Source organism: Teleopsis dalmanni, chromosome 2 (genome assembly GCF_002237135.1).
Source record: "Teleopsis dalmanni isolate 2A chromosome 2, ASM223713v2, whole genome shotgun sequence".
In the NCBI taxonomy this organism is placed as follows: domain Eukaryota; kingdom Metazoa; phylum Arthropoda; class Insecta; order Diptera; family Diopsidae; genus Teleopsis; species Teleopsis dalmanni.
The window spans coordinates 79,237,218-79,261,491 of NC_051847.1; the positions used below are offsets into that span (position 1 = coordinate 79,237,218).

Here is a 24,274-nt window from a genome sequence, read left to right on the forward strand (position 1 = left end):
CTGGAGTTTTAAAACTAACTTCTTGATACATTTTTAAGCTTAAAAAAAAAATTTGAACTCTAAAAAGAAGTCCAGAACCGATCAACCAAACATATACAATGCGTGCTGTAGAAAATCCTGTTTTTTTATTCACTTATCTTCATAAAGTTTTGTGAAAGATAGAATTATCCCAGGCTGCTGTTTTTAAATTCTAGAGATGTCCCCTTAGTTCGGCTTGTAGAAAAGGATGTTTGAAAGTTGAAGGAAAGTATTCCTCATTATTACAGACATGTTGATAGCAGAAGTACTTTTATGGTAATTCTTGAACATATTTGCTTAAACTAAAATATGAACCAACCATTTAGATAAATAAGTCAATTAAGAAAAGCATTTTCAATGTCAAAAATGAGTCATATTCATACGTAAACGTTCTATAAATTTCAGATATGACAATTTTTCATCTGAAGATGTTTGGTTCGAATATAGAAAATAATTAGGTGTCTGATAGCATAGAGAAAGTGTGTGGTACTAAAAGAGAGGGCTGATGCAAGTAGTGGTATATCTATATACAAGAGATTTAAATTGTGATGTTTAAATTTAAGGATATTGGTGATTTTTTTTGCAAACTTAAAAATACAAAATATTGACTGGTTAAAATTTGCGGTCAGTGTTCAGAATGTTTGATTTTACGTATAGAAAGCATGGAGAAAGTGTGTAGTACTAAGAAAGAATGGGTGTGAAAGAGTAAAACTGGTGCGATCTGTACACCGCAGATGGACCGTTAAAACAATGCCGTTTAAACTGGATATCGAAAAAAGTATATAACTTATAATCATACATTTTAAGTTAATAAGTATAGAAAAAAGTATAATTAATAGAAAATGTTTTGTATAAATTAATCAAATAAAATAAATGAAATTTTAAATTGTGAAAATAATCATCTTCTAAGTTATCTAACATACCTTAATAACTAAAATTTTTAAATTCTCATACATTTCATTCTAAATAATTTATTTTAAATTAATTAATTAATAATTTTATTAAATTGATTTATACCATGTTTCCACTATCTTATTTAGACAGTTTTACTCATAAAGTTTGCTAATGAGGATAATTTACAATACAGAGCTTTTATCCAAATGAACTTATTATAAATAACTGATTCAAAGCAAATAATTTCAATAGCAACCATTAAAAATAAATTTTAATAAGAACAATTACTAAAATTTTAAATATTTGTTATATATTTTATATGAAAAATATAAATAAACGAGCTATTTCACATGCATAAATTAGCTTATGTCAATGGAAACGACTAAATCTGAATTTTATAAACATAAGTAGTTTTAGCTGCAGTGGAAACATGATATTAGTATGACTACATATTTTCTTTTTTTAAAACTCAATATAACACGAGTTTAATGATGAGTTAATGTTTAGTAAAATAAAAACCTACAAGAAAGGTTTCATAAGAATTATCAAATAAAAATATTACGATTCTTAAAAAAAACAAATTTATAGATTTTTGTACGGACCCAGAAAAATATTTTTAAGTACGACCTAGCGTTTATCAGACATATCATATCAGATGAAAAAAAATCTTATTGTATAGATATATCTCTTGCTGTTTCTCCTACCTACAGAAACTACAAAGCCACAAACAGAATGGATTGCTACAATATTGTAGAGGATGTCAAAATCTATTCCGCATTCTGAGAAAAATGAGAGAAAAAATGTTAGGAAAAGGATTTTACGGTTTTGTATATGATCTTAGGAAAATATTTTTGTGCAAAGCTTTGCACATTCCAGACACAAAAGTTGATCAAAACTTGACGTCTTTTTGATTACTTCGGTGAAGACATGAAACCGCTTAGTAAGAGAAACTGGTAAGATGAAGATATCTGTGCAACATGATGTGCATTCAACTCACAGATGATAACAATGATAACCAAGTCTTATTGATTGTTTTGATGAAGACATGGAAGCACTTAGTAAGAGAAACTGATAATACGTAGATATCAGTATAAGATGATCGAGCTTATTCAACACACAGATGATTACCAAAAACACGTCTTATTGATTGTTTCGTTAGAGAAATGAAAGGTCTTAGTAAGATAAATTAATAAGCACAAGGATATTGGCACAAAATGAAGTAGACAAATCGCATTTTTGTTTTCAATCAATAATAATCATGATGTTGATTATCAATGATGATAAACATGAAGTTTTGTCAATTTAAGACCAGTTCAGAATGTTAAGTTATTCCCTCCCGCTTCTGACTTAGTTAATTCTTGAATATTAGTTCTGGTTTCCATAAGAGGTGAGTATATTATTTTGTGTAATCCAATCTTCAAGATATTTTCTTTTGATCACGTTTCAATATTGCTGTCAATCTCTGATTCTTAATCTTTCTTTCAATCGCTTTTTCGTAATCATTAACTGTAATGATTTAAGAGGCGTGGAAAGTGTTTAGGTTTAGGAAATCGATAAAAGTCATACATGTCTGGATTATAAGATACTATTCACATAGCATTTAATCACATGATTGTAGAGAGTTTGGTCCACCAGATATGACATCATAAAAATCACAAAACGCAGATTTGTGAGATTTGCGCAGAAAGATCTAGATTATTTTCAAGTTTCCGGCAAACTAACTTACAAAACTGATTACTTTAAGAATTTACGTATTTACAGTTAATAGAACTATCAGTATGGAAAAGTTTTGCATAGGTACATCTCAAGTGGTTGTCATTCAATCTGCAAATTACGGTTACTTTTTGAACATAAACAATGTGTACTTAGTACGATATTCTAGAACTCTTTCTTTTCGCTCCAAATAAAATTTAATATACTATTTTCACAAAAGTGTGTAGGGTGTAATAGAGCAATCAAAACTGAAAAATAACTACGACAAACTGAAAATTATACTGATATTCGAGTTAAGAGACGCACTGTGTACTGAGTACTTCAGTGATGTACTGCAAAATGATAAGTTTAGAAGAGGGGTTTGTCGATAAGAGTGATCGAAAATATTTTTTTAAATTTTTCTTTTTTAATTATAAATATTTTGTTATCTAACCTTGAGCACCCATATGCCACTTAAGAACCGGCAAAAAAAAACAATAATAAATGATCAAAGCACAATTTATTTAAATGTCTGCTCTATGGTTTTAGACAGTGCGGGACTTCGGCTGCTCAATTAATAAATAATAAAGCGAATGGAAATGTTTATGTTGCATTGATTTCAATTAGTCTAGATAGAGCCTACAAGTAGCAAAAGTGCTCTCGAATGCGAAACTTTTGTATTTAGTTGAGTTTAGTATCGGACAAAGAAAGGAGGACGCAAGTCATATATAGAAATGTGTCCGTTTTTTACTACTTTTGTGCTTCTAGCACTGGTCGCTGGTTTATTTTATAAGTTTCTAGTATGGAACTTTGGTTATTGGAAAAAATTGGGTGTCAAAGAGGGAAAGTCATACCCATTTGTTGGTAGTTTTCCCAGTCAATTTACGCAGAAACGTCATGTTGTATACGATGTAAATGATTTATATCAGTACGTTCGTAATAATATTATATTAAATAATTGTTTAATTATTTTCAATACTAATTTTATCAATAATAGAAAATACAAACAAGATGAGAATTTTGTTGGAGTATACAATGCTCGCACACCTCAGTTACTAATAGTGAACCCCGAATACGCACATAAGATATTCGTCAACGATTTCAGAAATTTTCACGACAATGAGTTTGCTAATTTTGTAAGTTAATTTTGTAATTAATTAATTAATTAATTATATTAACATATTAACATATATATTTGCTTTATTTTTATTGTAAGGTGGATAAAAATAACGATGTTATACTCGCCAATAATATTTTCTTCCTCACTGGCGAGGAATGGAAGGAAAGACGTGCTGAAATAACACCGGGTCTGACAGCGAATCGTGTAAGTAAAAAAACTAGAATAAAATTCAAATATATTTAAGTTTCAAATTTAATACTTACAATAATTAATTGCCTATTTCTTTATTTAATTGATAATTAAAAATGACCCAGAATTAAATTTCCTTTATATGATACAGAAAAGGTTATCATACAAATATTGTACTATACATGAGAGCAGCGAGCACTTTGGCTTTTCAATAAAACTAATTTAATTTTTTATTATTTCTTTAATTTATGCGATTATCATTTAAATAACTGCAAAATAGGTGAGTGCTGTTTACCCAGTTACATTAAAAGTTTGCAACACGTTGTCAGATTATATCAGAAATCAAATAAAAATGGCATCAAAAGATGGATTGGAAACCAAACAGGTATGACGCCGAGTGATTATTTAAAATTATTTAAATTCAATTTAAAAATCTATTACCATACAGTTATGTTTACGCTATACTACTGAGGTCGTTTCGGACTGTGTACTTGGAATAAAAGCCAACAGCTTCTCAAACAATCCTACTCCGATTTTCGATATGACATTGAAAGTCTTTAAACAATCCACCTTTTTTATTTTGTATACTGTAATTGCGAATCTAATACCGCAAATACGTAAAATCTACACAGCAAGATTTTTCACCAAGGATGTTGAAAACTTCTTCTTCGATTTAATGAGTACCTCCATCGACATTAAACGCAAAGCTAGAGATACTACACGCTTGGATTATCTGAACTATGTGCTTCAATTGCAAGAGAAGAAAAATTTAACGAACATAGAACTTATATCTCATACGATGACGTTTTTGACTGATGGATTCGAGACCACCTCTGCAGTGTTGGCACATACTTTACTTTTGGTATTTTCATATATAATATTTCATATTTAAAAAATTAATTGAATTGCTTTAATTATTTAAGCTTGCACGTGAACCAAGAACTCAAGAGAAACTACGGACTGAGATCGGTAATGAAGAACTCAGTTTTGAAAAATTAAGTGAATTACCTTATCTGGATGCCTGCGTACATGGTTCGTAATTATGAAGTTATCGTACTAAAGAAGTATTTGAAATTTTATTTAATTTGTTAATATTTTTTATCCATAGAGGCTTTACGCTTATTCCCACCACAATTAGTTGCACGTAAACTGTGCACAGAAACATATGAATTCGTCAATAAAAATGGCAACACCGTCAAGGTTCATCCAGGTGAAGTCCTTCTAGTGCCTATACACGCTATACATCATGATGCTGAATACTATGAGGATCCAGAAGAAATTAAACCAGAACGATTTTTAGAGGAAAATGGTGGTGTAAAGAAATATCGTGAAATGGGTGTTTATCTCGGATTTGGAGATGGTCCCAGAGTGTGCCCCGGTAACTATAACTGTTTTATTTTAATTCATGATATTACTTATATATTTATTTACAAATTATGTAGGAATGCGTTTTGCACTCACTCAAATGAAAGCTGCAATTGTTGAAATTGTACGTAATTTCAATATAAAGCTTAACCCGAAGACACGCAAAGATAATTATTTGGATGAAATATATTTCATGGCATATCTAAACGGTGGCATATGGCTAGATTTTGAAGAGCGGAAATGATTTTTATGCACTTCTTTTTAAAGCTTTAGTTTGAAATTAAATGAATTATAAAATAATTACTTACCATTATTTTAATGGTTATCAATAAACTCACAAATATTTTCAATCTTTTAGCAGTTAATAGTAAATACAACAACAGCAAAAGTTCGACCTCCTAACCCTCAGAGAGGTACGCATAGGTAAATGTGCAGATAAATAATATGTCACACTTTCTCTTTCTCTTTCTCAAGTTCTTTTTGGTTCATTTAAGGCTACTGAGCCCAAATTTGCTATCCGCCTTTCTTTGACAATGACCGGTAAAAGTTTAAATACTGAAGCTCCAAAGGATTAATAACAATTTTTTTTTCAAAAGAGTTTCATGTGTTCAGGAAAATTTCCATAAATAAATAATAAACTGATTTAATACCCAGTTTTTCAAATTACTGACATCTTCAAAGCTATTTCAGGACAGCGTCTGCTTCACTAAACATTTACACAAACAAAGTATACTACTATGGATATAGTTCACTGAAACTAAAAATAATACAACAAAGAGCAATACTACTACGCCACCCCATTTATACATGAGCACGAACCCTGTGGAGGACATGACAGCATCTAGATTTCAAGATACGTACATAAAATGTAATTAAAGACATATACTCCTTTATCCAAAAATATCTTTAGCGATCGTCGATCGATACGTTTTCAGGTATGTTTTCACGTCTTTAAGATTTCTTTGATTAGGAATCCTTTCGTTGTCAACCGGATACATAAAAAAAATAAATGTTGCTACATTAAGTTATGCTATATATCTTCAGAAAATTAGTTATACTTACATCAAATAGCTTCTAGATAGATATAGATATAGCTTGTACTATATCTACTATAATTTGGAATGGTATTTCAAGCATTATATTTTCTTAACGGGAGCTTATGTATTCTTTAAACTGATTACACAAATTAGCTTATGATAGCTATCTCTTAAAAGCAATACAGAATATCGATGAGTAGATGTAATATCATGTAGATTGTGCCTATAAATGCTTTTCTTCTATTAGTGTGAAATTGATTCTTAAAGGATACAACTATTTGGTTAATAGCAAAATGAATCCTAAGTAAACCGGAGATATGGACAATGTTTTTGGAAGTATGACTTTTAATATACCCTACTGTCTTGGATTTAAGATGACTTAAAGAGTGTTTCTTCAAGAGAAATAGAATGGTTACAGGATTCTCGGAGAAGTATGCACATCTGAAGTCAATTATTCCTTAGTCAGATGAAGTCAAGGTGTAAAGAGGGGTTTTGAAAATACCTCGAGTTAAAAAAGAGTAAAACTGCTTAAGTGCACTGGCTCAAAACAGCTTCAACATAATATAAAATAGAAGTAGAACTGAAATTAAAATATAATAAATAAAAGAAATAAGTCAATTGTTTTATATTAATATATGACATTCTTGACGAAAAGTTATTTCGGACATAAGGTCACCGTGGAACTGTTTAACGAAGAATATCATGCAGATTCAGTTTTTAATTACTTTTTAATTACTTTCATCGTCCTCTCCATAACTGCGACAGGTATTATTGAAAAGGAGATTTAGTCTCTTAGTATGATTACCCAAAATATAATGATCTGTAAGTAAACTTACTATAAGACTGATTTCTTTACGAGGCATCTCAATTAGAGAGTTTAATTTTCATTTATTGGAGCGTGGCCAAATTGCATCAGATGCTGGCATATCTTTGAGTCATCGCATTTTTTGCCGAGATGTGTTCTAAGTTCTAAGTAGTTCTAACCTTTGAGTTTCTTATTATATGATAACGCAATAGGCTTAAGTCGATCCCTTGGGATATAACAAGTGATATGATTGTTTTGGAAACAAAGACCTTCCAGATTAAGTTCATAAACTTTAGGAAATTAAAAATAGCTTAATCTAATGTCAATCTTTAACATCACTAAGTCGATTCATATTTTGAAGCAAATAAAGTGTGTAGTGTGATAATAGGTCTGTTCCACGAGCTACACATAGTAAACCATGAGTAAAACAGAAGTAAAGTACAAACTGAGAGCGTAACACAAATAAAGTGCCAGATTACGCTCTTTACACAAATTTTCATGGAACAGCTTTGAGTAAAGTCTGGTGAAAACGGCTGTTTTTTGAAAAACAAAACAGTAGAAATAGAAATTGAAAAATAACAGACAAACACATTAATAATAAAATAATTAATATATTTTATTTATTTATTTTTAAACTTATTTTAATATATTACATATTATTATTATTAGGACACATTATGTTGAAAACATATTTACTTTTAATATTATAGTCTTTATGTTTAGTTAGAATTTAAAATTTTTTTAAATAATGTAATTTTAAAGCTAAGATAGAATTAAGTATATATTTATAAAATGTGATGTTAATATGTTTATTAGAATTAAGTTCTTTATTGCAATATTAATAAAATTAATTAATGAAAAGTAAGCAATATACAAATAAACACTTTAATACAAGTTATTTTCTGTTTGTAATTCATTCCAAATCGAATCTCTAACGATACTTGATCTAAAAGGGATGTGGTTGTTGACATCATTATCTTCCTCAGATTGTTCTGAAAATGTGAATTCTAAGTTGTTTTCATTTGCAAGATTGTGCAAAACGCAACATGCTCTTATAAAGTGACACGGTTTTTCAACTCCTTTTAATTTACAGAAGAACAGCTGTCTAAAACGTTGTTTTAAAATACCAAATGCATTTTCTATTAGTATTCGACCTGACCCCAATTTTCTATTGAAATTCTTTAGTGCACGAGTAAGACGCCCGTTGTCTTTATATGGCGTAATGATGTGTTGTGTACAGGGGTATGCGGAATCAGCTAGTAGATAGTATTCTATAAAGGTAAGACGTTTTAATAAATCTCATTTCCTTTTCCAAAGAACTTACCTCCACAGTTCGATGGTAGTCGCATATAAATAGGAGAGTTTTATAAGATCCAACTGTCATGACAGGAGCCTGGATGTCCGTTTTCTTTTTTTTTTATGTAATATCGAATACACCAATTCTACATTATCGTCAGAGTCACTATCTCGAAGTGTATTAACTATTCTGGTTGTGTTGTGTTACTTAAATCACTTAATAAAATATTTATTATGTTTTTATCCATTTCAATATTTATTTATTACAATTGTTACAATTAAAAATGCAGAATTTTTTTATATTCACAAATGCCGCGCAAACAAACAATACAAAAATTTGAATTCAAACCATAACAGCTGATTTACACATAAACACAAATTTTACTTCATATAAAATGCATGAGTAAAGTCTGCGTAACATTTTCAAATTTCGACAGGGATGTTACGCTCTCTCAGATGCTCTCATTTACTCACAAATTTGTTCGTGGAACGCACTTGTGTATACACAGTGTTACTCAAAGTTACTATGTGTAGCTCGTGGAACAGACCTAATATGTAACCTAGTCTAGATAGAGCCTACAAGTAGCAAAAGTGCTCTCGAATGCGAAACTTTTGTATTTAGTTGAGTTTAGTATCGGACAAAGAAAGGAGGACGCAAGTCATATATAGAAATGTGTCCGTTTTTTACTACTTTTGTGCTTCTAGCACTGGTCGCTGGTTTATTTTATAAGTTTCTAGTATGGAACTTTGGTTATTGGAAAAAATTGGGTGTCAAAGAGGGAAAGTCATACCCATTTGTTGGTAGTTTTCCCAGTCAATTTACGCAGAAACGTCATGTTGTATACGATGTAAATGATTTATATCAGTACGTTCGTAATAATATTATATTAAATAATTGTTTAATTATTTTCAATACTAATTTTATCAATAATAGAAAATACAAACAAGATGAGAATTTTGTTGGAGTATACAATGCTCGCACACCTCAGTTACTAATAGTGAACCCCGAATACGCACATAAGATATTCGTCAACGATTTCAGAAATTTTCACGACAATGAGTTTGCTAATTTTGTAAGTTAATTTTGTAATTAATTAATTAATTAATTATATTAACATATTAACATATATATTTGCTTTATTTTTATTGTAAGGTGGATAAAAATAACGATGTTATACTCGCCAATAATATTTTCTTCCTCACTGGCGAGGAATGGAAGGAAAGACGTGCTGAAATAACACCGGGTCTGACAGCGAATCGTGTAAGTAAAAAAACTAGAATAAAATTCAAATATATTTAAGTTTCAAATTTAATACTTACAATAATTAATTGCCTATTTCTTTATTTAATTGATAATTAAAAATGACCCAGAATTAAATTTCCTTTATATGATACAGAAAAGGTTATCATACAAATATTGTACTATACATGAGAGCAGCGAGCACTTTGGCTTTTCAATAAAACTAATTTAATTTTTTATTATTTCTTTAATTTATGCGATTATCATTTAAATAACTGCAAAATAGGTGAGTGCTGTTTACCCAGTTACATTAAAAGTTTGCAACACGTTGTCAGATTATATCAGAAATCAAATAAAAATGGCATCAAAAGATGGATTGGAAACCAAACAGGTATGACGCCGAGTGATTATTTAAAATTATTTAAATTCAATTTAAAAATCTATTACCATACAGTTATGTTTACGCTATACTACTGAGGTCGTTTCGGACTGTGTACTTGGAATAAAAGCCAACAGCTTCTCAAACAATCCTACTCCGATTTTCGATATGACATTGAAAGTCTTTAAACAATCCACCTTTTTTATTTTGTATACTGTAATTGCGAATCTAATACCGCAAATACGTAAAATCTACACAGCAAGATTTTTCACCAAGGATGTTGAAAACTTCTTCTTCGATTTAATGAGTACCTCCATCGACATTAAACGCAAAGCTAGAGATACTACACGCTTGGATTATCTGAACTATGTGCTTCAATTGCAAGAGAAGAAAAATTTAACGAACATAGAACTTATATCTCATACGATGACGTTTTTGACTGATGGATTCGAGACCACCTCTGCAGTGTTGGCACATACTTTACTTTTGGTATTTTCATATATAATATTTCATATTTAAAAAATTAATTGAATTGCTTTAATTATTTAAGCTTGCACGTGAACCAAGAACTCAAGAGAAACTACGGACTGAGATCGGTAATGAAGAACTCAGTTTTGAAAAATTAAGTGAATTACCTTATCTGGATGCCTGCGTACATGGTTCGTAATTATGAAGTTATCGTACTAAAGAAGTATTTGAAATTTTATTTAATTTGTTAATATTTTTTATCCATAGAGGCTTTACGCTTATTCCCACCACAATTAGTTGCACGTAAACTGTGCACAGAAACATATGAATTCGTCAATAAAAATGGCAACACCGTCAAGGTTCATCCAGGTGAAGTCCTTCTAGTGCCTATACACGCTATACATCATGATGCTGAATACTATGAGGATCCAGAAGAAATTAAACCAGAACGATTTTTAGAGGAAAATGGTGGTGTAAAGAAATATCGTGAAATGGGTGTTTATCTCGGATTTGGAGATGGTCCCAGAGTGTGCCCCGGTAACTATAACTGTTTTATTTTAATTCATGATATTACTTATATATTTATTTACAAATTATGTAGGAATGCGTTTTGCACTCACTCAAATGAAAGCTGCAATTGTTGAAATTGTACGTAATTTCAATATAAAGCTTAACCCGAAGACACGCAAAGATAATTATTTGGATGAAATATATTTCATGGCATATCTAAACGGTGGCATATGGCTAGATTTTGAAGAGCGGAAATGATTTTTATGCACTTCTTTTTAAAGCTTTAGTTTGAAATTAAATGAATTATAAAATAATTACTTACCATTATTTTAATGGTTATCAATAAACTCACAAATATTTTCAATCTTTTAGCAGTTAATAGTAAATACAACAACAGCAAAAGTTCGACCTCCTAACCCTCAGAGAGGTACGCATAGGTAAATGTGCAGATAAATAATATGTCACACTTTCTCTTTCTCTTTCTCAAGTTCTTTTTGGTTCATTTAAGGCTACTGAGCCCAAATTTGCTATCCGCCTTTCTTTGACAATGACCGGTAAAAGTTTAAATACTGAAGCTCCAAAGGATTAATAACAATTTTTTTTTCAAAAGAGTTTCATGTGTTCAGGAAAATTTCCATAAATAAATAATAAACTGATTTAATACCCAGTTTTTCAAATTACTGACATCTTCAAAGCTATTTCAGGACAGCGTCTGCTTCACTAAACATTTACACAAACAAAGTATACTACTATGGATATAGTTCACTGAAACTAAAAATAATACAACAAAGAGCAATACTACTACGCCACCCCATTTATACATGAGCACGAACCCTGTGGAGGACATGACAGCATCTAGATTTCAAGATACGTACATAAAATGTAATTAAAGACATATACTCCTTTATCCAAAAATATCTTTAGCGATCGTCGATCGATACGTTTTCAGGTATGTTTTCACGTCTTTAAGATTTCTTTGATTAGGAATCCTTTCGTTGTCAACCGGATACATAAAAAAAATAAATGTTGCTACATTAAGTTATGCTATATATCTTCAGAAAATTAGTTATACTTACATCAAATAGCTTCTAGATAGATATAGATATAGCTTGTACTATATCTACTATAATTTGGAATGGTATTTCAAGCATTATATTTTCTTAACGGGAGCTTATGTATTCTTTAAACTGATTACACAAATTAGCTTATGATAGCTATCTCTTAAAAGCAATACAGAATATCGATGAGTAGATGTAATATCATGTAGATTGTGCCTATAAATGCTTTTCTTCTATTAGTGTGAAATTGATTCTTAAAGGATACAACTATTTGGTTAATAGCAAAATGAATCCTAAGTAAACCGGAGATATGGACAATGTTTTTGGAAGTATGACTTTTAATATACCCTACTGTCTTGGATTTAAGATGACTTAAAGAGTGTTTCTTCAAGAGAAATAGAATGGTTACAGGATTCTCGGAGAAGTATGCACATCTGAAGTCAATTATTCCTTAGTCAGATGAAGTCAAGGTGTAAAGAGGGGTTTTGAAAATACCTCGAGTTAAAAAAGAGTAAAACTGCTTAAGTGCACTGGCTCAAAACAGCTTCAACATAATATAAAATAGAAGTAGAACTGAAATTAAAATATAATAAATAAAAGAAATAAGTCAATTGTTTTATATTAATATATGACATTCTTGACGAAAAGTTATTTCGGACATAAGGTCACCGTGGAACTGTTTAACGAAGAATATCATGCAGATTCAGTTTTTAATTACTTTTTAATTACTTTCATCGTCCTCTCCATAACTGCGACAGGTATTATTGAAAAGGAGATTTAGTCTCTTAGTATGATTACCCAAAATATAATGATCTGTAAGTAAACTTACTATAAGACTGATTTCTTTACGAGGCATCTCAATTAGAGAGTTTAATTTTCATTTATTGGAGCGTGGCCAAATTGCATCAGATGCTGGCATATCTTTGAGTCATCGCATTTTTTGCCGAGATGTGTTCTAAGTTCTAAGTAGTTCTAACCTTTGAGTTTCTTATTATATGATAACGCAATAGGCTTAAGTCGATCCCTTGGGATATAACAAGTGATATGATTGTTTTGGAAACAAAGACCTTCCAGATTAAGTTCATAAACTTTAGGAAATTAAAAATAGCTTAATCTAATGTCAATCTTTAACATCACTAAGTCGATTCATATTTTGAAGCAAATAAAGTGTGTAGTGTGATAATAGGTCTGTTCCACGAGCTACACATAGTAAACCATGAGTAAAACAGAAGTAAAGTACAAACTGAGAGCGTAACACAAATAAAGTGCCAGATTACGCTCTTTACACAAATTTTCATGGAACAGCTTTGAGTAAAGTCTGGTGAAAACGGCTGTTTTTTGAAAAACAAAACAGTAGAAATAGAAATTGAAAAATAACAGACAAACACATTAATAATAAAATAATTAATATATTTTATTTATTTATTTTTAAACTTATTTTAATATATTACATATTATTATTATTAGGACACATTATGTTGAAAACATATTTACTTTTAATATTATAGTCTTTATGTTTAGTTAGAATTTAAAATTTTTTTAAATAATGTAATTTTAAAGCTAAGATAGAATTAAGTATATATTTATAAAATGTGATGTTAATATGTTAATTAGAATTAAGTTCTTTATTGCAATATTAATAAAATTAATTAATGAAAAGTAAGCAATATACAAATAAACACTTTAATACAAGTTATTTTCTGTTTGTAATTCATTCCAAATCGAATCTCTAACGATACTTGATCTAAAAGGGATGTGGTTGTTGACATCATTATCTTCCTCAGATTGTTCTGAAAATGTGAATTCTAAGTTGTTTTCATTTGCAAGATTGTGCAAAACGCAACATGCTCTTATAAAGTGACACGGTTTTTCAACTCCTTTTAATTTACAGAAGAACAGCTGTCTAAAACGTTGTTTTAAAATACCAAATGCATTTTCTATTAGTATTCGACCTGACCCCAATTTTCTATTGAAATTCTTTAGTGCACGAGTAAGACGCCCGTTGTCTTTATATGGCGTAATGATGTGTTGTGTACAGGGGTATGCGGAATCAGCTAGTAGATAGTATTCTATAAAGGTAAGACGTTTTAATAAATCTCATTTCCTTTTCCAAAGAACTTACCTCCACAGTTCGATGGTAGTCGCATATAAATAGGAGAGTTTTATAAGATCCAACTGTCATGACAGGAGCCTGGATGTCCGTTTTCTTTTTTTTTTATGTAATATCGAATACACCAATTCTACATTATCGTCAGAGTCACTATCTCGAAGTGTATTAACTATTCTGGTTGTGTTGTGTTACTTAAATCACTTAATAAAATATTTATTATGTTTTTATCCATTTCAATATTTATTTATTACAATTGTTACAATTAAAAATGCAGAATTTTTTTATATTCACAAATGCCGCGCAAACAAACAATACAAAAATTTGAATTCAAACCATAACAGCTGATTTACACATAAACACAAATTTTACTTCATATAAAATGCATGAGTAAAGTCTGCGTAACATTTTCAAATTTCGACAGGGATGTTACGCTCTCTCAGATGCTCTCATTTACTCACAAATTTGTTCGTGGAACGCACTTGTGTATACACAGTGTTACTCAAAGTTACTATGTGTAGCTCGTGGAACAGACCTAATATGTAACCTCAATTATACTTGATTAGCGTAAAATATGCAGTAAAGTATCTACGTTTTAATGTCTATAATAAAACGTTAGCAATAAAATCTAATTTATAATAGTTTTTTATTACCTCTATTAGCAGATGAAAAGAAAATAACATATCTTGTATGTAAATTTATAACAAGTAAAAAATTGTTCTTAAATAGATTAACTGCACAACATAGCAGTATGGACTTAAAATAGAAGAATACCCTGTATACTAAATACCCTATATATAGAATAAACTATATATTATTTATAAATATTAAATTTTACTTATCAACATTTGATTTTAAATTAAGTTAATTTATATTTTATTATCTTAAATTAAATATTTGTTTAAAGTAAATGTTAGAAATATTACTTTTATTACTACTTGGTGATTGCAGATAAAAATGTCTGAACTCATTCTGCTATCTGTGTTTACGCACATATGAATCAGTAACCGCACCAAAATATTATCTTTAATAAACAATATTTACAAACCTTACAGATAAACATAATCTTTACACCTGTGCTCACACAAATCCGGCTAACCATAATCGTTCTTATGGATTTTTATAATTTAATAGATACTTAAAATACGCTCTGTTGTTCTCTTTGCCAATAATCAGATGATGCATTCTGTTACTATATTTTTCGGTAATCAGTGGCGGAGGTAGACCAATTCTAGACGTCGGCGACATCAGAATTACGAGGTCCCTTTAAGAAGACAAACCATATATGAAAGTTTTATTCTTAATCAAATTCCTAAATTCCAAAAATCCTATTTTTACACCCACTGAGTTTTTTTAAAATTATGCTATAATTCACACCAGCTGTTATTTCAATTGATATAATTCCCAATACAGATTGTCTCACTCACTTTTAATCAATTTTAACTTTAAGAAGCTTATTTCAGCAGGAGTTGTAGTGACTGAAACTGTGAGTATGATACTGGATACTATATAGACATTCGAATACACTTCCTTTAAATTATATACTTTAACTAGCTGACCCAGCGAACGTTGTTTCCCCTTGCAATTAATTTTCCTGGCGTTCGTTGCGTTGCTTTTGACTTTCATTAGCACGTGTGATTGTATCCTGGTTTCTTACATTTTCATTGTTTTCTGCCGATCTATTTAACCGACGGTTCTGGAGTAATTGTGAATTCCGAGTCCGTCGACAAATATTTCCTCCTCGTCCACGAAGACGTGGCATTGTTTTTTGTACGTTATTTATATCTTCATATATATAATTCTTCTTTTTTGTGTGTTGAATTTTTGAATTCGCTGGATTTACCAGGAATACCACCACATAACTTAAGATTAAAAATTGGCTCACCTATAATTATACTGCGGAATTTAAATGCATTTAAGCTATGCAACGGCAGTTTTACGATTCATTTTAGAGATTTTAAACTTTTTAAACAAATCAAAGTAAGCATGAATCAATTTTAAATTTCTAATATAAATGTGTATGGATACCAAAAAATAAAAAATTAATTAAAAAGACATTATCCAGTGGGCCAAATTGTGAATCTAAACCTTCCTTCAATCCACTTGAACACACACAAAAAATTTCATCAAAATCGGTTCAGCCGTTTAGGAGGAGTTCACTGTCAACACACGCACAGAAGAAATATATATATAAGATATACCGGATAAGTTACTTTATACCGTCGATTAGATACCATTTATCGATAAGAGACACAATAAATCATTTTTTTAAGTATCTGGTAAGTGTAGTTAAGGCTTTAAGATATATGTTCCTAAAGTTCCTAACATCTAACACCGCATCTGTCGGTAATAAACGATTTTTTTTATCAATAATTATAGTATAATAAAAAAGCATTAAAGTATTTTCAAAATATATAAGTAATTGATACTATACTACGGTCAACACACAGTAATAACAATTTTTGCGAAAAGTTTATCCAAGAAGATGACAATAGATTTTATTAATTTGATTTATCATCACCGATTTCAGAGAGAATTTGTAGTAACATTATTTAAAAATTTCGCGGGTTTGTTTAAAAATGAGTCAAAGTTATATCACTTTATATAATTCAAACTCTTAAACACAATCAGTGTTTAAGTATTTCAAAGTACCAATAAATTATGTATGTATGTACATCTTAAAACACGATTTCTCTCTCTGGGGTGCCCCGATTTGTCTAGAAATTAAAGTAAAATCGCTTCTTTCAAGTAGTTTTTCTCACTACTCTACATATCAATATAGCTTAGTTCTCTAAATAGACACGCCAAATAGTTTGTTTATGTTATCAATATAAAAATTGTATATACCAATTTGAGTTAAGTTCTTCAGATATCAAGGTTTTTTTTGTAGGAATGAACACATAAAAACCATCAACATTCCATATAGTTTGTATTTTGATGTAAAAATTGCATATACCAATTACAGACATCGACTTAGTGGAAAAAATTGCTAACATTAGGTGTCTATATTAGAATTTCGTGATAAATCAGGGTGTCCCAGAAATAGAAATCTTGACGCTGCAATAATTATTGTGCTTTAAGCAACGTTAATAACTGATGAGGGTAGTAAGACAAGTAATAAGTAATATCTATAGTTATAGATAGCATGAGTTCGTTCGTCGCACAGAACACAGTTTCTTGCAATGGACTGAAAATTTGAACCAGCGCTCATACTGCTCCTGGAACACATAAATTAATGACGGTTTAAATCACTTCGGTATGGACACCACAGTTCTACAAGATGTACTGAAATAAACTGCAGTCTTGACAAAACATATTTACACACAGCAGATGGCGTAGCAAGTAATATCTTGTTCAAGTAATATCAGTCTAATGAGGATTCCAAAAAATTTTCTGTATACAAGCATAAGAAAGTATTTCCAAAAGCTTTTGTTTTCTAGTGTAACACAAATGGACATTCGAACGCCATTATAGTTAATTCGAATATTGTCAAGGACTTTTTTTACTCCATACCAAGGAAATATATTCCAAGCGTTTACTACAGTATTTTCTACAGGTCTTTGTCTAAAATCTTTTTGGATAGAAAAAACCTGTCATATGCAATAAGAATTGTCTTATTGTAATTGAGGTCTGGATATAGTCAAGTGCTAAACAGTTACCTGTCACGCATATATATGGCGGTGCACACTATGTGCTTTTACCGAAGATCTTCTACTCATGACTTCGCTCATCTGTTTTGATGCCAACATGTCATACAAATTATATTATTGCTTAGTCTGATGAAGTGATAAACAATAATCTAGTCAAGGCGCAAAGAGGGATTTTGAAGAAACCTCGCAGTTAACAGAGACTAAAAGTGCTTAAGTGCACTGACTCAACTAGCCTCAGTATGATAATACTGATATAATGTTATAACACTATATTCAAATATATTGAAAACATGTTTGTATATTTTTTGGAACAACTTTTTTATAACTAAACTGAATAATGCATTGAATGTAGATATGCACTTTTTTGTCTTCAGTTTGTAAACCTTGACTAAAGTTTTAATAGATTTTATAAACATTACATAAAACCATATTTTTATCAGATTTCAATGGGTTCAATGGTTATAAACAGAATATATAAATAGAAATATATTTATAATGAATCATATATGTATGTAGTATAATTTAAATGTTTAATGAAGATATTGTTTATTAAAAGTCATTCCCGACTACCATTTTCGTTTAGATGAAATTCAGAATAGACCAAATAATTAGGAAGTAACTATATAAGAGTTGTAGATACTTGATAAACTCTAGAAACTCTAATCGGTGAAGCTATGTTCTTCTTTCATAGTGAAACAAATGGCATTGAGTAGTGATAAGTAATATTTTTAAAATATCATTATATCTGCACTAATAAACATTGCTAAAGCTATTGACATCTATAGTTCTCAACCGGAGAAACGCAGGAAAAGTGTTTAGGTAAATTGCATGCCTCAATTAATAGCTTTATTTATTGGTTATATTACACAGATTTTCTGGCTTCTATGCTGAGAAGATAGAATCTTTGTATTCCATAGATTTATATAACTATGGAATCGGGCATGCAAATGATTCGGTCCATTTGTATATTTAAAAATTTTTTTCAGAGTTCGAAATCAAAAAGAAAGTAAACAATATGTCTAGCAATAAATTCAGCTTATTAGTACTCAGATTATATATTACGTCCATTTGTTAGTATCACACACGTAACCAGTTGGGACTTAAGTGGCTGAAACTCGCTCTAAAAATTAATTAAAAGAACATATTCATTATTAATGTATCATGACTTCTAAATAAGATAAAAAATATACTGAAATTTTCTAAAAACCTATCACGAAGTAAATTCTGAGTCATAGTTCCAACTAGTATCCTATACGATGATTGAGAAAAGATGTATCGCTTCTTAAGTCTTCAAATATCCTTTGTTTCAGTTTGTCCAGTATATAAAGGACATCCAGATATTTATGCATACATTGGTTAGTGCCACTTTAGCGGATTTGCGTGCTAGATTGAAATCGTTGCAGAATTTCTACATCAGTGAGGGTCTGATCCACGAAATACGACAGATACTCCAGCAAAACTCACATGCAGTATTTGAATCGTACTTGGTATACAGATCTTTCGGAGTAAGATACAGGTGGGGGCCTGATCTACGAAATACGACAGATACTCCAGCAAAACTCACATGCAGTACTTGAATCGTACTTGGTATACAGATCTTTCAGAGTAAGATACAGGTCGCACACAACTATAGCCGTCCCAATAAGTGCAGGTGTTTCTCAAGGCAGCATTCTTGTTCCATTCTTGTACCTCATCTTTACGTCGGATTTCTTCACTAATATCAATTTAGTAACATCAACATTTGCTGACGATAAGTTTATTTTGTGCCGATATAAAAATACCACAATCGCTTCCAGTCAACTGCAAATTCATTTGTGATTCGTAAAAAGATGGTTGTTACTATGGCGAATTAAAATCGTATCTTGATATTCACCTTGACAAACGCTTAACTTGACGAAACCATATCGAAACAAGCAGGATTCAAATAAAGCTGAAGGCTATAAGCCTTCGCTGACTAAACGGACATCAGTCTCATGTTTAGAGTATAAAATGTTGTTATACAACCAAATCATTAAGCCAATCTGGATGTATGGCTTACACCTGGTAATGTCTGTTCGCCAAGCGTAGAAATCCTGCAGAGTTCAAGCTAAGATTCTAAGAATGATAACTGATGCTCCCTGGTATATCGATTTGGAAATTCCGATCGTCAGAGTCGAGTTCGAGAGTAAAGCAGATATATGTTTCAAGCCTCGAAAACCATGTGAATCCACTGGCTACAATTCTTGCTATTTTGATAAATTCCTTTAGTCTGAAACGCAATAATAGACCTGCCGTCCTGCTCTCCTGAAGATTATCCTATTTAAAATAATTTACAAATAATTTTTATATGTATATATAAATTAATTTGTAATGTTCCTTTTTAAGATTCTGAAACTTATTGTTAGGATTTAATGAAAATGATCTAATTTAAAAAAAAAAAAGTGACTAGTTGTGCCTCACAACTGTGTTCCATATGTCTAGATTGGTGCTATAATTACTTAGTATACGAAAACTTTATTGTGAACGCTCAGTTTATATCTTGGGCTTTTATCAATAAGTCAACACTTAAACTTTTGGAAAAAAATATTTTTTTTTGTTGTTTTTAACACATAAACTATATTCAATTTTAATTTTGTAAACAATTTCCATTAAATTTTATTTTGATTTTAATGCATGCTTAACACAAAAACTATTCAATTTATTTTTCTATTTTACCTTTTTATTTGTTTTTTCGTTTTTTGTTTTAATTATTTGGATGCATTGGGAAAAAACATAGTAAAATAAAGTTTTTAATCAAACAATTTTTTGTAAATAATATTCATGTAGTATACTAAATGTTCAATTAAATTACAAAGAGCCTAAAAATATATGTAGGTGAAGCTTAGAACAATCATGTATGTGTTTATGAAGTTGTTTGCATCAATAAATTATTATGAAATATGTTTAACATTGCGCTGGAAATTTGTCGTATATAATGTATATATATAGGTATATATATATATATGTTTTATTTAAGGTTAATAATAAATATATTTTTCTTTTAATTTTACATACATACTGCAAACACTTCTAAACTTATTCTTGAATTTTATGCTAAATATCTATTCACAGTCTCGTTCATATATTTTACGCCAAATAACTGTATGTGTCCTTTTGACCCTCCATTCTCTCCAAGTATTCCTTTTCAATAAGAATATCAATGCACTTTTTAATAACTGGCACTTTAGGCTTAAAACGTGATGACAGTTGGTTTAGTACTTCAGTGATGAGCTGCGTGTGATTGAGTTTTTTACGCATTTTCATTATTCGAACAATAGCAGCTTGAATGAGAAGCTTGCGATCCTCTTCGATGTGCTTATGTACGGCCTCCTGTTCGACCTTAAGCTCAGTCTTTAGCGGTTGATTAATATTTATACGCAGTTTTTTGTTTTTATAATCTAAGAACAGCTCCATCATTGAATTTGGTGTGAGGGAATTTTCATCATCTGGAGAGGTTAGCAGTTTTACTTTAAGCAATATTTGTAGAACCTACCGCAGTAAAAGCAAAAGCAAAACAAAAGGTTTTTAATAAAAAAAATTTACTATAATAATTGTTTACTAGGTACGCACCTGCACTAAATTATCCATTTGAATTTGAGTATTTTCGGCTAATTGCTGTACAGAAAACTTTGTCTGATCATTGAATTGCAATAAAACTGCCATCTGAAATGTGCTTGCTTGCAGAGTGTATTTATTGCGAAAACAATTCGTTACTAATTCTCCCTTGCACATATGATACAACCAATTTAATTTACGTCCAGAATGCCTTGTTGCGTAAAACTCGTTAAAATGTTTAACCGAACTCTCCAATTCGGTGGGTAATGAAAAGCTGCTCCCTTGATTAAATGGCCATGATCCAGATGACAGCACTTCAATACTAAAGTCTATTTCTTGCAAAATCTGTGTCTTACGTAGTTGCTCCTTAAAATTATTGTTTAAGTCTTTTGATAGACCAATATCTTGGAACATACGCTGCAATTTTATGGTATATTCATAACCACAAGCTTGTTTCAATTTGGAGATCATAATTGCCTCTGCATCATCTGATGCAGATGTATGATTAACAAGACGTTTGGCAAGCATTTTTGAGTAAAACTTCTGGAAAACATCCTTGTCTTCAATATATTTGAAAATAACCATAACCTGATTAAGATTATCTTCTAATTCTTTTTCTTCAGGATTTTTCGATGACTTTTTAAGTAACAAGTCACAATATCTGGCAAGCAGTTCTGGCGATTTACTGGCACTGTTAGCTTGAGTTACCACATTTGAATTTATGAATTTACCGCAAGCTTTGTCCAGTGCTGCTACAAATCCATTGTCATTATTGAAAGCAGTTAAAACGAGTGCATTAAACTTTTTGTGCACCTCAAGTATTGCTTGTACATACACTTTTGGATCGTTTGCAGCTTCATTATTGCCACATTTTTCAATGGCTTGAATACCCTGCTGTAAAATGTGCTCTTCTAATATTGACTTAAGTTCGGTTAGGTTTTTGGGAGTTCTTGCTACTAATGAATACATGCGTTTTAAATCATCGTTTTTATCAGTGTTTAGCAAATTTTGAAACTCAGAGCGGAATATATCCAAATGCTTTACAATAAGCACCTAAAATAAAAAAATTAATACAATATTTTAGAATATATTTGGAAAGAAATAAATAGCTGTATGTGCTGTACACAATTAATACTTAGCAATTAATACTGACCTGTTCGCAAGCAATTACAAGATCATCATGGGTACTTTCATGCAAATATGAAGTTAGCAAGCAATTGAAATCATCCCGATTAACTCTGCGACGCTCCTCAGCTAAACGTTGTTCGACATGCTTCATATATTCCGTCACTGAATTAGTGCTAAGGTACACATCTGATTCCTGTTCGTAATAAGCTGTAGTTTCGAGTATAAATTTTTTTTCGAAATTGTCTTTATATACTGAGAGTTTATTGTCTCTTTGTTCTTTAAGGGGTAATCCCCCATCGTCTTCATTAAATCCAAGCTCTACATAACAATTAATAATACTTCTTATAAGACCGCGATTAATAGTTTTGCCGTTACGTTCCTCTTCAATGGACTTAAGAACAGCATTAGTGACTGGCTCATTAAGCACTTTAAACAAATGTTCTTTCCACGTAACTAATGCTAAACGATATACTTCATAAATGCCTTTCTGTCCCTCCTCACACTCACGTTTCACCCAATGTCTATTTAGATAGGAACAAATACCATTCAGTACAGTACTCGAAAATTGATACGCTACCCATTGCTTTGTATAGTGTGATAGAAGCACCTCTTCACCTTTTATAGATACAAAATTTTGTAGAAGGCCATTTAAGTAATTCTTCAAAAAGTCCTTAAGACGATCGTATAGCTTTTTACCAACCAATTGAGCCCCACCCGACTTGTGTGTATTACGATTATTCAATGATGAATTAACGCTTGTACAATAATTATAGACATAAGTATACAGTTGCATATAACGATTTTTTGTCAACGATTTCTCTGGCTGGAATACCTGTATAATACCTTGCTCAAGATCAATCCATATGTCATCGAGATTGGCGTGCTTTTGCCCTGTCGTCCCATTGGAACTTGGTCGTTGCATTTTACTCTGTCGAGATGTGGTTGGCGGTTCAGTCGCGGCTTTTTTAGTTGCTCTTATTTTCTTAATTTTTGTAGGAATGATGACTGTTATAAATTCAAAAATAAGTTCCAAAATCCGGTTATACCTAAAAAGAATATAATATTTAAAGTTTATACATTTTAAGACATCAGACAAAAATGATATAAAATTATACATATTTTATAATATAGGATGAGTTACAGTTTGTTTATGGCAGTTGATTACAGACACATAAGTTTTATAGCCTGTAAACACCCCGATCAGTTTGGACGATCAATTTTTAAGTTGTTAAACTCCCCTAGATGTACCAAAATTTTTCAACAGCAACAACAACAATGTATTAGAAAAAGAGAAAGAAAAGTTCACTTTATAAAATGCTATAATAAAAATTTATAAATCAAGTCCCGATGCTAAAAATTAGGCTGACTGTTATATCACTACGAATAATAGCTCTTATATTTTTTCCATATTATTTACAAAATTTGATACTGTCGTCGATTAGATGGTCAAACATTTTTTTAAGTTTGGTACTGGTCGCTGGAACTGATGAATATGCTGGGTGTCAAAGTAATTTGTAGCGAAATTCATGGCATTTCTCTATAACGGATATGCACGTAAGGCTTTCGTGCGTTGTCTTTATAAAAGTGTATTATTTTCTTGATGATATATGACACCTAAATTATAGTTGAAACGGTCGAATATACCACGTTTATACCAACAGAAAAACTATGACGTCCATATTTCTGGTTGATATAATGCTCTCCACGTGTTTTCGACCCCGGTTCTCTGGCTACGTCAATGGTTT

The 24,274-nt window shown here is 30.7% G+C and overlaps 5 protein-coding genes across 5 annotated transcripts; 2 read left to right on the top strand and 3 right to left on the bottom strand.

Annotated features, from left to right (window-relative positions):
- The first annotated feature begins 3,223 nt into the window (after window positions 1-3,223).
- Window positions 3,224-5,629, top strand: LOC119683604 (probable cytochrome P450 28d1). The gene is made up of 8 exons (XM_038097383.1): window positions 3,224-3,532; window positions 3,602-3,740; window positions 3,821-3,928; window positions 4,194-4,298; window positions 4,362-4,775; window positions 4,837-4,945; window positions 5,022-5,291; window positions 5,356-5,629. The coding sequence occupies exons 1-8, from the start codon at window positions 3,339-3,341 to the stop codon at window positions 5,520-5,522; spliced, it is 1,506 nt and encodes a 501-aa protein (XP_037953311.1). The 5' UTR covers window positions 3,224-3,338; the 3' UTR covers window positions 5,523-5,629.
- Window positions 5,630-8,005: 2,376 nt separating this feature from the next.
- On the bottom strand, window positions 8,006-8,652 carry LOC119674905 (putative nuclease HARBI1). Its single transcript, XM_038086062.1, has 2 exons — window positions 8,445-8,652; window positions 8,006-8,391 (listed from the first exon to the last, which is right to left on the bottom strand). The coding sequence occupies exons 1-2, from the start codon at window positions 8,467-8,469 to the stop codon at window positions 8,006-8,008; spliced, it is 411 nt and encodes a 136-aa protein (XP_037941990.1). The 5' UTR covers window positions 8,470-8,652.
- Window positions 8,653-8,994: 342 nt separating this feature from the next.
- On the top strand, window positions 8,995-11,378 carry LOC119684549 (probable cytochrome P450 28d1). The gene is made up of 8 exons (XM_038098608.1): window positions 8,995-9,281; window positions 9,351-9,489; window positions 9,570-9,677; window positions 9,943-10,047; window positions 10,111-10,524; window positions 10,586-10,694; window positions 10,771-11,040; window positions 11,105-11,378. Exons 1-8 carry the CDS (start codon window positions 9,088-9,090, stop codon window positions 11,269-11,271), a joined length of 1,506 nt encoding a protein of 501 aa, XP_037954536.1. The 5' UTR covers window positions 8,995-9,087; the 3' UTR covers window positions 11,272-11,378.
- A 2,376-nt stretch (window positions 11,379-13,754) lies between these two features.
- LOC119674906 (putative nuclease HARBI1) lies at window positions 13,755-14,401 on the bottom strand. Its single transcript, XM_038086063.1, has 2 exons — window positions 14,194-14,401; window positions 13,755-14,140 (listed from the first exon to the last, which is right to left on the bottom strand). The coding sequence occupies exons 1-2, from the start codon at window positions 14,216-14,218 to the stop codon at window positions 13,755-13,757; spliced, it is 411 nt and encodes a 136-aa protein (XP_037941991.1). The 5' UTR covers window positions 14,219-14,401.
- A 6,235-nt stretch (window positions 14,402-20,636) lies between these two features.
- LOC119678608 (cullin homolog 1-like) lies at window positions 20,637-23,576 on the bottom strand. Its single transcript, XM_038090536.1, has 3 exons — window positions 22,555-23,576; window positions 21,417-22,454; window positions 20,637-21,335 (listed from the first exon to the last, which is right to left on the bottom strand). The coding sequence occupies exons 1-3, from the start codon at window positions 23,449-23,451 to the stop codon at window positions 20,934-20,936; spliced, it is 2,337 nt and encodes a 778-aa protein (XP_037946464.1). The 5' UTR covers window positions 23,452-23,576; the 3' UTR covers window positions 20,637-20,933.
- Between the last annotated feature and the right edge of the window lie 698 nt (window positions 23,577-24,274).

Excerpts from the sequence above, each read along its gene's own strand:
- LOC119674905 (XM_038086062.1), bottom strand. The coding sequence starts at position 8,469 with ATGCGACTACCATCGAACTGTGGAG. Across the intron at positions 8,392-8,444 it reads ACTACCATCGAACTGTGGAG|AATACTATCTACTAGCTGAT; the intron begins GTAAGTTCTTTG and ends TTACCTTTATAG.
- LOC119683604 (XM_038097383.1), top strand. The coding sequence starts at position 3,339 with ATGTGTCCGTTTTTTACTACTTTTGTGCTTCTAGCACTGGTCGCTGGT. Across the intron at positions 3,741-3,820 it reads ACAATGAGTTTGCTAATTTT|GTGGATAAAAATAACGATGT; the intron begins GTAAGTTAATTT and ends TTTTATTGTAAG. Across the intron at positions 4,946-5,021 it reads TCTGGATGCCTGCGTACATG|AGGCTTTACGCTTATTCCCA; the intron begins GTTCGTAATTAT and ends TTTTATCCATAG.
- LOC119674906 (XM_038086063.1), bottom strand. The coding sequence starts at position 14,218 with ATGCGACTACCATCGAACTGTGGAG. Across the intron at positions 14,141-14,193 it reads ACTACCATCGAACTGTGGAG|AATACTATCTACTAGCTGAT; the intron begins GTAAGTTCTTTG and ends TTACCTTTATAG.
- LOC119678608 (XM_038090536.1), bottom strand. The coding sequence starts at position 23,451 with ATGCAACGACCAAGTTCCAATGGGACGACAGGGCAAAAGCACGCCAAT. Across the intron at positions 22,455-22,554 it reads TTGTAATTGCTTGCGAACAG|GTGCTTATTGTAAAGCATTT; the intron begins GTCAGTATTAAT and ends TTTTTATTTTAG. Across the intron at positions 21,336-21,416 it reads AAATGGATAATTTAGTGCAG|GTTCTACAAATATTGCTTAA; the intron begins GTGCGTACCTAG and ends TTACTGCGGTAG.
- LOC119684549 (XM_038098608.1), top strand. The coding sequence starts at position 9,088 with ATGTGTCCGTTTTTTACTACTTTTGTGCTTCTAGCACTGGTCGCTGGT. Across the intron at positions 10,525-10,585 it reads TGGCACATACTTTACTTTTG|CTTGCACGTGAACCAAGAAC; the intron begins GTATTTTCATAT and ends TAATTATTTAAG. Across the intron at positions 10,695-10,770 it reads TCTGGATGCCTGCGTACATG|AGGCTTTACGCTTATTCCCA; the intron begins GTTCGTAATTAT and ends TTTTATCCATAG.